General features: G+C 31.9%; 1 protein-coding gene across 4 annotated transcripts in view; it reads right to left on the bottom strand.

The window, feature by feature from the left end:
• Nucleotides 1-17,910, bottom strand: part of LOC143229840 (transcription factor CP2-like) — a 77,070-nt gene that overhangs the window by 25,511 nt on the left and 33,649 nt on the right. For all 4 annotated transcript variants that reach the window (XM_076462686.1, XM_076462663.1, XM_076462672.1 and 1 more), the window contains 9 exons: nucleotides 17,484-17,590; nucleotides 16,769-16,915; nucleotides 14,275-14,343; nucleotides 13,129-13,170; nucleotides 12,255-12,361; nucleotides 11,393-11,474; nucleotides 7,318-7,423; nucleotides 6,433-6,523; nucleotides 5,631-5,680 (listed from right to left, as the gene is read on the bottom strand). In XM_076462686.1, the coding sequence (XP_076318801.1) occupies nucleotides 5,631-5,680; nucleotides 6,433-6,523; nucleotides 7,318-7,423; nucleotides 11,393-11,474; nucleotides 12,255-12,361; nucleotides 13,129-13,170; nucleotides 14,275-14,343; nucleotides 16,769-16,915; nucleotides 17,484-17,590 (801 nt within the window). The remainder of the gene's footprint in view (nucleotides 1-5,630; nucleotides 5,681-6,432; nucleotides 6,524-7,317; nucleotides 7,424-11,392; nucleotides 11,475-12,254; nucleotides 12,362-13,128; nucleotides 13,171-14,274; nucleotides 14,344-16,768; nucleotides 16,916-17,483; nucleotides 17,591-17,910) is intronic.

The following is a 17,910-nucleotide window of genomic DNA, read 5'->3' as shown; positions in this document are numbered from 1 at the left end:
CAGTATGGAGCATTTCAGGCCAGCTGGGATACAACAAACATAGCAGTGGCTGGAACAGTATTGAAATAACCCATTTGTTACAACAATAATTGTCATGATATGAATACATTTTCTAAGCTGGCAAAGCATGAAAACTATAATTATCATCATGACAAAACATCAGTATTAGGCCTATCATACTTTTAACATCACATTCTTTATTTGGTTTGGTTTCTTACAAGAAAAGACTAATAGGAAAGGAAACTGGTAGTGTTGACACACCATTCTTTATTCGTACTTAACAGTGAGAATAGTAGGACTAGGGTTCACATGGTTATAACTTTCCTGTACTGAAAATATATTTCTAATAGGTATTTCCATCTTCTCACAAGATTAGATATTCTTGTTCAGTGCTGCTCTCTCTATATGCAAACATTTTCTTTTTTTACTTATGTCTTCTGCTCCTTCCCTGTTGGAATCACTTGATTCCAACATGTGTTTCACATAAATCATCATGTGTCACCTATCCACCAATAGAAGCACAGTATACTCATATGATGTATATGACTCCTATGTGCCTCTACTAAATTATTACTTAAAACGTTTGACAAAAAACAAACACTGGAACAGTGTAGGGAGGAAGGGTTAGGAAATATTTCAGTAAAGAAAAATTATAACTTCCAATAATGTGCTTCCCTCCACTCATAAGATAAGCTAAAATCCCACGTTGATTAGCAGGAAGGACTAGCATAAGGGAAGAACAGATCACAAAAACCCACAAAAACATGTGAAAAATACCCCTGTAGATGAGAGAGTCAGATCAGAAGAACACCGCCACTTTTAACCAGGTATACTCTTTGATCATGTGTGGAAAGTACAAGATATAAGGGCAGAAAATGAAAGGAGCACATCAAAGTGGAAGAGATAATGATAGGGGAGTAATCTTAACTAGAGAAAGATATTATAGCTCAATCCTAGAATGAGAAAAGTGGGTAAACAAAGATGCATTCCTGGGTGGAGTGGCTAGGGTGCAGCAGACAGTACTTGGCAAGTTAACTACACTCAAAACCTACTCAAGGAGTACTAACATCTACAGGAGGGTAGAATTAGAATATACTACCTTAGCTTGAAACCTGAGAAAAATGGATTTGGGAACTATATATTCACTCCCACGGTCAGCACAAGGATTAGATCTTAGTTATCAATCTGGGAACTATACATCTGATATCAAAATGATGTCTATGACATGTAATTGGCTCTCCAATCAAGAAACAGACTGGGACCACCCAAATGACAATAACATCCATATAAGAGAAGAGAACAAGAGATAGCCAAGAAAAGAACCAGAACAATCCCACTTACTACCTCTGTGACCCATGATACCAACAGAGGAAGAAAGACAAAAACTCACTCACACTGTATCAACATTCATGCAAAGGTATGATGAGGGTTACCAACTGAAGGGGTGAACTGCATTCTGACGTTTCATTTGGTTATGTCAATAACTGCCATTGGAAAATTGTCATTTAAACCTGCAGAACACCACTGCCCTACTCTCCACTGAATGGTAATAGATAACTTTGTATGGAACCCATTCAGGAGGGTGCCTTCACAGTTGACCATTCAAGAAACTTGAAACTGGTAAGTTGTAAGGACTCCCATGTTCCACGAAAAGAAAAGGGGGTGAATACGTTTTGAGAATCCAGAGGAATGTCACCACTTGAGACAGTGTAATGTGTGATCATGAAAATTTATTTTGAAAAGCAGATCACACTGGAGACATGGGAAGGTTGGGCAGCTATCCTCTTCTGCTTTGAATCTATGAAATTCATGGGTGCTATTAGTCAGGAACGGGCATATTTATGAAGCAAAATATTGTGAGATTATGTATCTACAAGCAAATTTTTGGGAAAACCCCATCTTAACAGTAAGCATTGCAAAGCCACAGAAGATAAAGCAAAGTCCATGTGGTTGTACAGTGCTGATTAAGTGTTAAAGAATAACTGGCCAGGCATCACTTGCCATAGAACAGGTTCCATGTAATAAAAAGTAGATAAAGGACCTTGAAAAAAAAGAGAAACAAAAACTTGCCATTTACAGTTGCAACAAAGACATAAGTACAGCTGCAGGTAGTAGACAAAATCCCAGTGAAAAGGAAACCATGATACAACAGAGATAGTTGGAGACGAACATATTGGGAATGGTTCACATGTCAGACTCAAAATCTTCTCTATCGAGGACTACAAAGATTAGAAACAAGGGAAAGAGTGAGATGTTGGATCTGATGTAAGGACAACTAAAACAAAGGTTGGGAGAAAGAAGATAGGGAAAAACAGGCCAATCAAACAAGGCAAACCAAGTGGTAAGGGTAGAGTGTGAAAGATCATAAGCCAGGAAGATTGTTAGGGGCTGAAAGTCATGAATGCGTAGTCTGAAAGGAAGCAATTTGGGCTATATAAGAAAAAAAAGCCCTGATCAAACACAGAAGCCTCTCTGAATCCAGTCAAGGGTAGAGATGGGAAACAGAAGAAAGAAGGAACATCCCTCCTGAGCTGCTGAAGTCCAGGTAAACAGAACAATATAGATAAAGGAGAAGACAGGCAGAATGAAAAACTCATATGAAATATCATTTGCAAACAAATCTTATCTTTAATGTCTACAGGTTAAGAGAAGAAAATATGTTTCAGAGGAAAGGTGAAACAGGACAGAAGGAAGTGATTCAAATGAAAGTAAATCTAGAGAACACTGGACCACACATATTATCCAATTCAGAATAGTAGGATGCTAGGGAGGAAGATGTATCTGGATGAACACATGAGCAGGGTAAGAACAGAGGAAGTTAAAAAACCCCACACTATTGGTAAATGAAAGGCATTGGATAAAAGCCATCTGAAGAGACATGAGAAATGTTCTACCCAACATGAGCCATGTTAGGCTTGTCAGTGAGAAATTACTCTGATAGCAGACAAACAGAGAAATATGTCCCACTTGCATAAGTACACCTCATTGGAAGATAGACAGAGGGAACTAGCTAACAAAGAAATGACTCAACATGTGAAACCAGATCTCAAAGACCAATCAAAGGGTAACAGTCATTGTAACCTTAGAAACCAAGACTGAGTTGGTCAAAAAGGAGCAATGATGTACATTAGACAAGGAGTAGACAAGATCCAATGCAGAAAAGATACTCGTGTGACCAATCCAAGCTAAAAGTAGACTCTCAGAGCCAGTGGATGAGCACATGCAACAAAAATAGAGAACTTAATGATGAGGCTCAGAGCAAAAGCATCCCAGTGGGGAAAACCCCACTGAGGATAAAGATCCCTAAAAATCAAAGAATCTAATATCCACTTCACAGGATACATCCATTTGAACAAAAAGAAGACAGTCCTTGACCAGACTAACTGCACCACACACATAATGAAATAAGGAGAAAACAATGTTTGAGAATCTAGAAAAGATCTATCACCCTAAAACATAGATCTGTGGATTGGGTGCCCCTTGGTAGGTGATATGTGTTACCACCATAGAAAAGACTGAAGGAATTATCCCCAAACATTGTTGTGTGAGAAGAAGGAATTGATGTAAGACTTGAAGTGAAGACAGAAGTTGGTGAACAGTGATATGCAAACTGCTTCATTTGCAGATACAAGGTTTTAAGTATCCTGTTGACTGACTCATACTATCTGTCCTTAAAGGAATGCATCCATAAAAAATGTAAACTAAGATGTGCAGAAGGTAGTGACATATCAACTGATATACATATTTAGTTAAGTCACTAACACCAACCATCTCATATGGAAGGAGAAAAGGAAGTGGGGGTGGAAAGAAAATCCCAATCAAGATCCCACTGAAGGGATCTGATATGGACATCACTGAGAGAGACCAGTAAGGCATGGTGAACCAAACATTCAACTGAAATAAATCATAAAGGAGGCAGCAGAGGCACACAGATGGAGTGTACTATGCTCCTATTGATGGAAAGGTGATGCACAATGAGTGACATGAGAAACTTGATGAAATCACTTGATTTCAATAAGGAGAGTAAAAGGCTTGTGGCACGTGTACAGAAAAGTCTGCATATAGGGAACAGCACTGAACAAGAATAGCTGATCTTGTGAGAAGAGAGAAGTAACATATTGGAAGGTAGAAGTCATCTTCAGATATACAGTTTTATTTCTCTATCAGAGTGGTTATCATTTGAAATGGATTGCTTTTGAATATTGGGGAGGCAGTAACTTTTAAGTGAGCTTAAGAGATAGCTTGGTAACTATGTGAATGATAAGATTCTATTTTTCTAATTTATTTATTTGATAGTTTTAGTTTAGTTCAGAGGAAGGGACAAATGAGATGGACCAGCAGGTCCCTTGTTGTCTCTAAACATTATGTTATAATGTTGCCGATGTGTTTTGTTGAGTGCAGGACTCATCATTAATAGTGTTATGAGAAGTATAAATCAACTACTCATATTTTGCCAGCTTAGAAAAGGCATTTACACAATAATAATTATATGTAATACATATCCAAACATAGGTCTTGCAATATAAAATCTCCACATACTACGTAGATTTACTGAATTTTTTTATTAGCTGTAAACATGTTTTATCCTCTTATTTTGGAACTTTATAAAATTATTGACTTGTTTCAGATATCTGATGCTGCTATTACAGTTCAAACAATAATCTTTTTTTTTTTTGCTTTTAAATTAATTTAACTATGCTTGAAAACACACACAAGGTGGCAGTAGTACAAAAGGATGAAAATGGAAACACATTTCACCTGGAAAGGATGCCCCTGCATAAATGAGTAACCAAACAGCTATTAGCTGGCACCTATTTTTACAGCTAGGTTAGTTTTACTTGAGTTTACATCAATTAGGCATGATCAAGTCCTGAAACCACAACCTTTTGATTACAAACCCAAAGCATTAAGAACTAAGTGATACGCCCTCAATTTCTTTATAAGTTAATACATCAAAAAATTAAATCACTAGATATATACCCAACACAAAACATCTTGTGTTTTGGAAATTAAGATAAAGTTTCACCCTTTGTCAGTTGATTTAGGTTTGATTCTCACTTTCTAACCTTGCATCTGATCTGATTGGTGTCCTATGGTTGTGACACTGGATTTATATCTGATTTACTTGACATCACAGGCTCATGAAACATTTAGTCACCTTCTATCTGACCTAGTTAACATCCTTTGGTCACAATACCGTAATAACCTTGTATCTAAAGTAGCTGACAACAAAGAGTTGTGACAACTTAATGACCTAACTAACATAACCAACATCCTTGGGTCATGATACATGAATAACCTTTTATGTGATGTAACTGACAATTTAGAGTTATGACAGGTTAATGACCTATTTGACTTGGCCAAAATCTTTGGGTCACAACATTTCAATAACCTTGTATTTGATGTAACTAGTTGTGACAACTTGTGTACGACAGACATTTTACTTACATGAATTTCTTGTCATACTTAAAACTTGTTTGATGCTTATAGACAATGAGACATAAGTTTGAAACTCATTTATACAAGATGCACTTCAAATTACATTTAGTCACATTACTATAAAGATTTATAAAACAAAGAAAATAAATCACACTTCTAACTTTTAAACAATGCCTATGATTGGAACATACCTTGGTCATCTGAGCTTGCAACATAGATCGTTAATTTTGGAGGAATAGTTCTGAGTAAAAAAAAAACATTATTTCTTAAATTAGGATCACAAATACATTTACAAAAAGTAGGATTATAACTGAAATAGATTTCTAAATAAAAACATTAAACGACCTAAAATAATTCTGTTTGTGCCCCCAGAATAAGCCTAACTAGATAGGTAAGTAAACCTAAGAGATTTTGCTCAATACTTTAGTAAGACACATTATTCTAATATAACAAGTTAACAAACATCAATTTATAAGCATGATAAAGTGACTTGATTTTTTTCTTTTGGAAGGGGGGACATATATGTTTTGACCAACGTCTGTTGTAACATGTAGTAGGTTCCTCTCAAAATAATCACTTCATTATGCTTATAAGTTGTTGTTTGCCAGTTCATTAACAGATTTTGTTCAAATTAATGAACTTCTAGACACAAAACAGAAAGTCACCTATTTTGAATCTAAATTTGATAAATGGTGCTTTAATATAAAGTATTTTACTGATGCTAAGTAACTTGTATAATGATTTGAAGAATGGACCAACTTTAGTGTTACCAACCTTTTCTGTCATATATCATTCAAAATACATAATGATTGAAATACCATAACATTCCCTTATAACCAGAACAACAATACAAGACACACGCACACTATATCACGCTACTGAGAACACACTGCATTTCTCTTGAAAATTTTGATGATAAAAAATGTTTTTTAATTAATTTTAAATCACAAAAATATATCAGAATTCAAAAGTTTGTGCTACAAGTTTATTTACCTGGAATGGAGAGTATTGTACAAACGGATTCCGTCAGCTACTCCACAGATCTGGATAAGATCATCTCGATTAAGTTGCACTATGTCTGATGCTGCAACACAAACATGAAAGGTTAAATATTAATATGATGATACAAGTACCTCACAGTAGAAGAAGAACACTAGTTATTACTTTTAAACCAAAAATACAAGAGCCAAGTTCAAGTTAAAATAGCAGGTCTGTGATTGTTTTATTGTCTCAAAATTTTTATGTTCTACGGTGATTTCTATACACTGAATCTGAAAATATCCATTTTTCTTCTTCGTACAGACTTTTCATGAAACCTTATGTGCACCTTTACCTATGTGAATCATTTTCATTGAAATTGAGTCATATTTTGATATGCTTAAATTGTTGACAACCACTGGTTATTGATTTCTCTAGACCAATCATGACACAAGTCTCATTAATTAATCATTCCAGAGCCCAAAAATAACAAACATAGTAATAAAAAAAAAAAGCTCATTGTGGTAAACCAAATACTATTTTGATTTCAGTAAGATGTAAGACTTGAAGTGAAGACAGAAGTTGGTGAACAGTGATATGCAAACTGCTTCATTTGCAGATACAAGGTTTTAAGTTCCCTGTTAACTAACCCATACTCTCTCTCCTTAAAGGACAAGTCTGTGACTTGTAAACAAAATCCTTATGTGATATAAAAAAATATTTTTGAAAATGCATAGTGATTTTTCATTTATATATTGCTTTCTATATAGAAAACATGAAAAACAAATTGTCAAATCAAAATTTTTTAAAGCTACAAGAGTGCCAAACAAGTCACCGAGTGAAAAGTTGAATTTGTAATTTATCTTTTGTAGCATATACAGATGGTATCTCTACACTTACCAGTAAAGTTACTGAATGTGCACTGGTATTTTTCAAATCTGTTAGTTTTCAACCACTGAGCCATTTCTTCAGCTGAGGCATAGTATGACAGATCTGTGTATGAAGGCTGAAAGTATTCCAAATAACCATTAACATTATATAAGGTTCAACGTTTCATGTTATCACTAATATTACATGCAGTTCATTACGTTATGAAGCCCAAATTTTAACTTAAAAGTTCTATCATTAATATTGTATTAACTTAAAACTATCAAGTAACAAGTTTTCCAGCAAGAAAATTATTTTTTACTGATAACTTTAGGGCTAGAAAGATTTAAAAAAAAGACTTTACAAAAATAAATTAAAGGAAATTAGGGTAAACTTTTGTATATATATGATGACTGACAGTCATATAATAGTACATATAATGTTGAAAGTGTTTGTTCAGTAATTTAAAAAAGTTTACTAAAAGTTACTAACTCAGTCAAAACCACAAGTTATCCTTACCTGAAGATTCAGATGCTGATATCTTTAAACTTTATTATGAAATACACTGATCTTATCAAAATGGTTTTTTAAATCAGATCAAATTTGATGTTATCATCAGATCAACAACCCAAGCTAACTGGAAATTTTAGAGCCATTTGTAAAATGTCCATGTTGGACTTGAAACTGACATTTTAGAGCTGCTGGAGATAATGAAGTACTTCATACGAAGTGTTATTATTAGGCCTAACAATTTAAAATTATCAAGTAAACAAACGTATATGATCTTAGTATTATTAGGACTAATGCCATTTTTAATACAGGGTGTCTGAAAATAAATATACCACAAATAAACTTTATTATTTGAAATAACTAAAATTGTACAAATTACAAGTTTATAAGTTTTAGTTTTGCTGTACTAACCCTCTTGCCCCAAATATGCTTTACTGCATATGACACAAAGTTTTAGTGTCTTACATTCAAAATTTCATTAAACTACTTTTTAAGTTATGCTTATTAGTATGGCATAAAATCTTAACTAACAATCCATATTTTAATGGTATGTAAGTTTTAAGTTCTCAATTCTACAGTGCAATATTTAAGTCACATTTTCCTGAGCGTGACACGACATTTTTTTAGGCATTGTTTACCCTACATCATCTGCCAAAATTTGAAATCTACCAAAATTAAATGTAAATTACTTCCTATAAAATCATCACTGCTCAGACAAACCATGATTTTTATATCCTTCAATTGTTTGGTTACAGAACCATCTAATAGAAAATAAGATCCCTTCTGCCACATCCTCATTTTCAGGATTTATTAATAGTTCTCTCCTATCTATAATTATATATTACCTATAACCAATCAAAAGTGAAGGTTTTCAGCTATAGAATGAAGTATTGCATTATGTTATATTCTGAATAAAGAATCATCAATGTCACTTATAATACAACTTTGGTTCCCATGTGAATCACAACCATTAACTTGGATACATTTTTGTCACATAGTTAGAAAGCCAAAAAAACTTGCTGTTAGAGGAAATTCTCTGTTTTATGCATGATATTAGTCTATGTTCTTTGGAGCATTATTTAATTAAATAAAAATTTAGTGTGTGACTACAATTAGCATAAAAAATTAGGATTCAATGCCCCATACAATCAAATGGAAGAAAATGATTTATCTCTGGTTTTTCTTTTTTCATTATAGAAGTAATTAAAACATAAAACTAGAAATTTTTTAGTTAGTTACAATTAAAGTAGCAAAAATAAATAATAATAATAAAAATGCTTCACAAGGCATGCACATGAGCAGTTTGTTGTAGCCTGTGGATAACGTAATTTGATAGCATAACAAGAGCTGCATGTGCCACAAGTGATTTACAACTTATAATTTTATGGATAGTAGTTAGATAAAGATAAAAAAAACAAAGGAGCAATAAAACGATAACATTTAATTATATATAGATGTACATTGTTACAAGCTTAGAGCTACATAGAATAAACGTAGTTTCATGTAACTACTAAGTAATTCCAGAAATTAAAAAGATAATTTAGATTTATTTCAAGGTTGGTCAAATTAACTGATCCTCTTTTGAGAGAAGGTAGAGAAAATAACAGATAAAGTTTTACTCAAAAAAGTTTGGAATTTATATATAGAATGTTTTAGAGATTACACAAAGGAAATTTCAGATTCTAAGATATGTATGTAACACAGGGAGCAAGTTAACAAAAAATGTTATTACAATAAACATTCTTGAAGCAGTTCTATAAACAATTAAAGACAACAAGTATTAAAGTGATTGAAAATTAATTTTATAAATTAAAAGAATACAAAAGTAATAAATATAAGTTCTAAAAAAATTAGAAAACAGCAATTTCAAATAATAATAATCAGAGAAATGTGTATAGACGATGTCGAGTTAACTGGGGTAGAGAAAAATACATAGATGGAATCTGTAGTCACTTAACATTTATTAATCCCTATGGTGCAAGAGAATTTGGTTTAAATATAAGTTTATGCTCTAGGCTCTCCTAATCATACCTATTGTGGGATCATGTAATAAAATAAGTTCACTCATGTCATGAATTCTCTTGTGATATGGGGTGTTCAAGTGTTGTGAAACTGGGTGCCATTGCATACAAATTGGAGATGTTCACAGAATCTGTCACCTAATCTGTGTATAGTTTCACCAATGTAGGGCTATTTAAATCTAATACTGTGAATAGAATAAACAATGAACTCCAATGTATAGGTAAATTAGACTTTTAAGTGAAAGGTTAAAGAATACAGACCTATAGAAAGTCAAATAACTTGGTGATATAATTTCATGTAAAGAAAATAGTTCATTCACACAGACAAATTCTATTAGTTTGTGTAAATAATGGTTCAGTATGTAATTTGGAATATACTAGACAGTCTTTCAAATTTCTCTCAGGTCTGAAAGAAAGTAAGAGTGGGGTAGTAAAAAACGTCATGCAACGTGTCATCTCATCAGTACAGCAAAGTTTTGTTGGACAGTTCTGCTGATATATCTCGATGAAGGATGGTATGTACGGCTAAAGGAACTCCGTAACTATGCAGTTTTTTGTTGGAGTGGAGACAGTCAGCTTGTAATAAATTGAATATGGCATGTTTAGCTTTCTTAACAGTGTTGTTGGGATAGTTCTGATGTCTAGAATAACAAGTCGTGTTCTGTGCTTTATACCTGAAGTCAACACTCTCCGAGCAGACATCTCAAATGTAGGAATTTTCTCTCAGAAACAGCATATTTGTGCTCAAAAGGATGGAAAGAATTAAAATGTAAATTTTTTCATTATATCAGTTTAAACAATGACATTTCACACTACCTTTTTAACTATTCAAAAACAGTCTGTTAGATTAATCACTGTAAATTGAAATTGTGACAACCCATGGCAAAATTTACAAGCATTTTAAACATATATTCACAAAACTCAGAGTATCACAACTACTTTCAATATTTTTTGTATTCTAAAGATGGCTGGTATAGGTATTATAACTTTAATTAAAATAAAGTACAGTATAATGTTTCAACCTTCTCAGGTCATCTTCAGGTTAATGTTATCATGAATTACTTTCAACAGTTTTTCCTTCAACAAAACAGAAAATAACTAATATTGAATAAGTTTAATTTTCACACACAGTAAATGGTGAAAGTCTAGAAAAACATTATGATAATAACTAAAAATACTTGTGCACTCCCCATGACTTTTAAAAGCTGGTTTACAATTTGTTTGAAATTAAACACAAAGCAACACAATGGGTTATCTATACTCTAACCACCATGGGTATTTAAACCCACTTTATAGCATTTTAAGTCCACAGACATACTGCTGTTCCACTGGAGGGTATTTTATACAATTTAACAACATTTGATGTCAGTATTTAGTACAGCTTCTAAATTCATCTATTTGTAATGCATCTCCAAATGAAACTCACTCACTGGCTCAATAGAAAAATGATAAGGAAAGCATTAGTAAGTTACAGTTGAATTAATACTTCAACATACGATCAACATGCCTGGAAAATGTTCTTCTGTGGCAAGTTTTTGGCTAAACTTAATGGAAAGACAACATTATGTGTGGCTTACTAGTGTTCTGGTTTCTTTAGGTTGGCTTTCTGGTTCTTCGTGGAAAGATGATAATGAGTAGGAAGAGGAGCTTTTTGGAATCCTGTAATATTTTAGGATGAAAAAAATCACTGAGCATTAAAACAGTTTGATGAAAGAGCTGGTACTTTGTTTCAAACTTTTTTTGTAAAATAATTTGATAGACTTTAAATTAATGCTCACAGTATTTATGATTTCTAGAAAATAAATAATAAAAAGCATCTCATCAATAAGTTTTAAATATTTAACAAAATTCTTGTACAGTTTAGAATTTTGACCTCATTTTAAAATTGACAAAAATATGTTAAAATTTATATGATAGATACTTTAATAATTATATACATTTGTTAAATATTTTGTAGGTTTTTATGTTTAACATATTCATTTCCAATATTTGTTTTTATCTACTAACAAACACATGCCAAATGAATAATTAGCAGATAGTAAATGAATATTGGTCACTGGGTTACTTAAGATGGTTCATGTGACTGAACATGAATTATACTTGTTCAATAACCAGGAAATTACAAGTGGAAGATTTTGTTGTTTTTATGGCAATTGTTTGATGTAGACATCTTAATATCATGTCACCTATTCAAGTACATACTCTAGTTTCATTAAGTCTGATAGATGATGCATCACTACAGCCGTGTTGGTCTCATTACCATAATGATACATTCTAATGCTATGCTCTGCAGCTTATACCCTAATTTTTATGTGTCTATCATGTGTGTAACATTTTTAACTGCTCTTTGAAATACACACACAAACTGTATGTAAAAAAAAAAAACAGTTTTCTGAAAATGATAAAAAGTTTATTTGTTTTAAAAGTAGGATGACTCACTGGCCTGGTGAATATTTACTTAAAGATAGTTCCATACAGGTGCTTGATGGACACTCAGTTTGAGTGAGAGAAGAAGCAGGAAAACGGAGCACGATATCAGATGGACACTGAAACAATCAAGTCACAATCCTTTATTTTAGTGTCTGATAAACATGGAATAAGACACTTTACAGTATTGTCTGATAAACATAGAATACGACACTTTACAGTATTAGTGTCTGATAAACATGGAATACAACACTTTACAGTATTAGTGTCTGATAAACATGGAATACGACACTTTAGAGTATAATAGGAAACAAAATATTCAGAGTGAGACAAGTTTACATAATGGCATGTTTTCTCTATCCTAAGATTATGTATTGAAAACATTTATGGGAATTAACTTACACAAATCTTTTAGCATACCAGTTATGATGCAGAACAGTTACAACACATACTGCTTATGTAAATCTGTCATCACTTGACAACAACTGGAAAATAATATGCTCGCAAGTTTACTTCACAATTTAATTTTCCTAACAGCTATTACTTATAAACAATAGAACTTATAAGAAGCAACAATTTGTTTAAAGCATCTAAAAAGAAATATCAGTGCAAATTTAATACCAATTTCAACAGCTCAACCTTTTTCCCACATAAAAAGTTGGACAAATATACTTCTCAAACTTCAATACCAGAGAATTTTATTATGAATACTAGCAAATTTCAAATTAACTTCCTGAACAAGATATGTTTTAGTAAACATCTTGTTTAATTTTCCATACACACATATTTGTATAATATTCAATAAGTGGCTGATAAGTGAATGAATCTGTAAAGTTCATTATTTTAAAACAATAACCACCCAAACAGATAAGAAGTAATTAATTACCTCAGTAAGTACTGTGCACTGGTAAGAAGGCTGGTATTTCGTCTGTCAAGAAATTAATACAAAATAAAACAAGTATATCAAAAGCACAGACTACTGGTGTGGAACTGAAAGTAAAAAAACAGCATCCAAGCAAACGATTTCTCTTGACATAGCATGTTAAAGACAAGAAATGACTGAATAGAAAACAGATAAACAGAAAATAACATCATGTTTCTCATAACAGAGTTAAATAATTTTATTTTTTTGTTACAAACCTAAAAGATCTCAATATTTAAACACTAAAAAGAGATAATAAAAAAAATTTTAATTTCAGCAACTTGTGGCAGAAAGTTTCCATGACTTAAAATTACATTTCTTTTACCAATGAAAGAGCATGAAACTTAATAATAAAAATATTTAAGTAGCTTAATGTTACTCGTAATGCTGATGTACAGATATTCCCGTAAAGCAAGTTGTTGCTCTAACATGAATGACTATACTTTTATTTATTCCTTTATTTAATATTACATTTCAGCTCAATTTAAAGGTGTTTAAAGGAAAGTTTGATAAATATGTAAATGATAAAGGGTAGCTTTGAGATTTGTTTTTTTATTTTATTTAGGATTTAGTAAAATTTACTGAATAGGACAGTCTAGATGGACATGAAATTAAAGTTACTAAAGAAAAAGTACAAAAAATTCAGAATATTTTAAATTTGGAAATTATCAGAAACAGGTTTATTTTGAAAACTTATTATAGATTTACAAAGTTTCAGTTTAACATAACAGCTCATTCACCTGTAAACAAAACATCTTCTGAGATTATATGATTTGTTCACTAACTGTAAAGTGGCAAAAAATAATATTATAATTGTACGTAGAAACTCTCGTGAAAAACTAATACACCTAATATCTGTATCAAGACTGTGTTGTATTTGTTGTTCAATCAATGTTAGCTGTACCTTAAAAAAAAGACAATAACAACAATTTGTATTTAATAAAATCCAGAATAATGTTAATATTTGTGTAAAACATTACCCTGAAACACTTATTATAAAAAGTTATTCAATGAAGAAAGATGGGTGAGCATAGTATATATAATTACATCTTTCACTAATTTCTTGTAAATATAGACTGCATATAAGGCAAGAACCACAATATAACTTACCAAATCTTCTGGTGGTCGCTTTTCCATTCTTTCTCTGTCTGTTCGATGTTTTCTATCTGCTCCTTTAGACTAAAGACATTAAATAAATATTTCACCAAAAATAACTAGCATACAACACAATACACTGTAATGCAATTAAAGCACAACCAAAAATGGAAATGGAATAGGAGTTTGTGTGGACCAGTGATCAACAAGGAAAATTACCAAATTTGATTATAACTAGCACTTGTTATAACAAAACCATCAAAATATCGAACTAAATACAGTGAAATGTCATCAATCCAAACATATTTGTAATGAATTGATACATCTGGAAAGTCAAATCAGTCAATTTAATGAAAACTATCAATAGCATGAATTATCAATTGATAAACGTCAGGATGGAAACTAGTAAGATTGGGTACACAAATGGTAAGCAAAAACCAACTGTTTGTACAATAGTTATCAGTTTATTATTCTGTACATCAATAATTATATAAATTGCACAACTTAAGTGGCATTTCATATCAAACATTTTTTTTTAAACCAATGACTTCCTAACAGAATATAAAACACACAGCTTGTCAAGTTTACAACAAATCACTTTCAAGAAGGGTATGGTCACAGTCTGTTTCTGAGCCAAAGTGTTTTTCTTATGACACAGTTATAATCAAACATCACATCATCATCTCCACATAAATCACTGCTTTGTTTCAACCATTTAAAGGTATCTTTAAGACTACATTGTACTTTATTCAGACTGACTTGCTTGACTGGTGTATCGTTATCGGTGTCCAATTCAGTGTCAAACTCTTGTCAAGACACAATTGAAATTGTTTCCCATTTGAACCCCTGACCAGTTGGTTCTGCTGAGCTGATGTTTAATCATTCATAATTACTACTTCAGATTAAGGTATGAGCTCCACAAGTAATCCCATTAATGATTTCTGACATCCCCTCAAAAGTAACCCTTTGTTCCAGCTGTGAAAAAATCTTGACATGCTAAAAGTAGTTTTACTTTTATAGTAAATCTGGACCAGGCAAAACTTATTATAAACCATTTCAACAACATTTACTAATGGTACGAAGACTTGCACTTGTACACACACACACAAATTGCAGTTTAACGATACTAATATTCCCACGAGCCTTTGTTACATAACACTGTGACTTGACATAACTGGAGAATTAAACCACTAATAATTTCTTGACAACTACCTGTAAAGGTTGTTCTCAGGAAAACTGTCATAAACCTATAGCTACTTGTTATTGCAAGTGTTCTGTGTTCATCAGTTATCATCTTGATTCCTGTTTATAATCAAACTCAACTTGACCTTGTGTTCATCAGTTATCATCTTGATTCCTGTTTATAATAAAACTCAACTTGACCTTGTGTTCTTCAGTTATCATCTTGATTCCTGTTTATAATCAAACTCAACTTGACCTTGTGTTCATCAGTTATCACCTTGATTCCTGTTTATAATCAAACTCAACTTGTCCTTGTGTTCATCAGTTATCACCTTGATTCCTGTTTATAATCAAACTCAACTTCACCTTGTGTTCATCAGTTATCATCTTGATTCCTGTTTATAATCAAACTCAACTTGACCTTGTGTTCATCAGTTATCATCTTGATTCCTGTTTATAATCAAACTCAACTTGACCTTGTGTTCTTCAGTTATCATCTTGATTCCTGTTTATAATCAAACTCAACTTAACCTCGTGTTCATCAGTTATCATCTTGATTCCTGTTTATAATCAAACTCAACTTGACCTTGTGTTCATCAGTTATCATCTTGATTCCTGTTTATAATCAAACTCAACTTGACCTTGTGTTCATCAGTTATCATCTTGATTCCTGTTTATAATCAAACTCAACTTGACCTTGTGTTCATCAGTTATCATCTTGATTCCTGTTTATAATCAAACTCAACTTGACCTTGTGAATTGTGTATGGATTAACAAATCATGTATCCATAGAAAATACATGTTTGTCATAAAAAATAACTGTTTGAACTTGTAACATGAATATACTGATTACTGATAAACTTCCCACTGTAAATATTTGTGTATATGTACAAAAAGTTAGCCAGTGTACGAATACCTTGGATTGTTCATGCCTGGATAAAAGATGGATCACTATAGTGTTTAGATAATAGATTTAAGATATTAATAAGAACAGACCTTGAAGTTGGGAGCAACATAAGCTGCTAACACATAAAATTATATATTTACCTTCTGGATACTGGTCATCTTAATACGTGAAACTGAATCCAGTTACGAAGAATCAATGATCAGTTTGGAGACAATTTTATATCCAAGATTTAGATTTAAGACTTAATTAGTAAGTCTTACAATGAAAACAATACTAACAATAAAAACTATATCTAACTGTGTAACAAAGAAAATATAAGGATCTCAAGACAATGTAACAATGACAATATAAGAAACAGAAAATTAAAACTTCCTACTAATAACAATTAGAAACTTGTTTACTACTGCTTAAAACACATACCTTGAAAACTTTGAGCTGGCAAAATGTTACATCAACCTGATCACATTTATATTCACCATGAGTCCAAGTATCAACAGTCAAGCAAAGTATGATTCCTTTTTCCCCACCTCGCCTTCGAGATGTAAACTCTGTACTAATACAATTCACCTGTAGAAGGAAACAAGTACAATACTGTGTTCGCTGATACCAGCTGTATCTTTTGGAAAAAGAACAGAATAAAACCATGCAGTTAATACAACAAAATGTAAGCATTTAATAAGGTTTCAAAAAAGTTAAACATTTGTCATAATTCATTTATTCAGTATATGCTAATTTGGAAATCAAAAGTTCAAAAGATCCATCCATCCACCTTCCAAAAGAAACAAAAAACAATACTTTAATTTTATAACAACTGTCCAAAAAAAAAGCAACTACTCTTAAGAATAAAATGTAACTAATTTAAGACAGTGATTTTGATTAGCTAAAACTAAGAAAACTTGAAGAAAAGGTAATTCTGCATATCCTTAGTTTTAAATAGCAAACCTGAATGAACCAAGTCATTCAATATTTAAAATAATCATTCAGGAAGGTGTTTACATTTACCTATATTAAAATGTGTATCCTAAATACAGAATGTTTTATTATATTTAAATGTAAACATTCCAGAAAGAAAAACAGTGACAACATTTTCTTACTTCAAAACAGTGTTATCAGTTCTTTAATGATATTTTCTTACTTTGATAAAGACAGAAACTTCTCTAGTTGAATCCCATACAAAGTCACAAGCATTGATTTCAGCTGGGTCAATATTAACATCAAATATTCCATATGACAAAGGCAGATCTGGTTAAAACAAACAATTTACTGTAAACTCTGCAAATCTAGATAGACCACTAAACTAACAAACCAGTTTATGAGAAACTTTAAACATTTTCCACGTAATCATATATTATAGACTACACTCACGTAAACATTTTAACTTTAATATAAACTGGTAAATAATATAATAAACAATGAAAAAACATGTTTTTAGTTCTAGTTTGACATTTAAAAATGTCTATATATAAAACATAATGTTCCTTAAAAGATATGGATCCAAATAAATCTAAATTACACACACAAAGCAATAGGTTGAAACAGTCATTCAACACAGGTTCTGTCAA

The sequence above is a fragment of the Tachypleus tridentatus genome, chromosome 1, assembly GCF_004210375.1.
Source record: "Tachypleus tridentatus isolate NWPU-2018 chromosome 1, ASM421037v1, whole genome shotgun sequence".
Classification (NCBI taxonomy): domain Eukaryota; kingdom Metazoa; phylum Arthropoda; class Merostomata; order Xiphosura; family Limulidae; genus Tachypleus; species Tachypleus tridentatus.
This window is presented reverse-complemented; position numbering and strand designations above follow the sequence as displayed.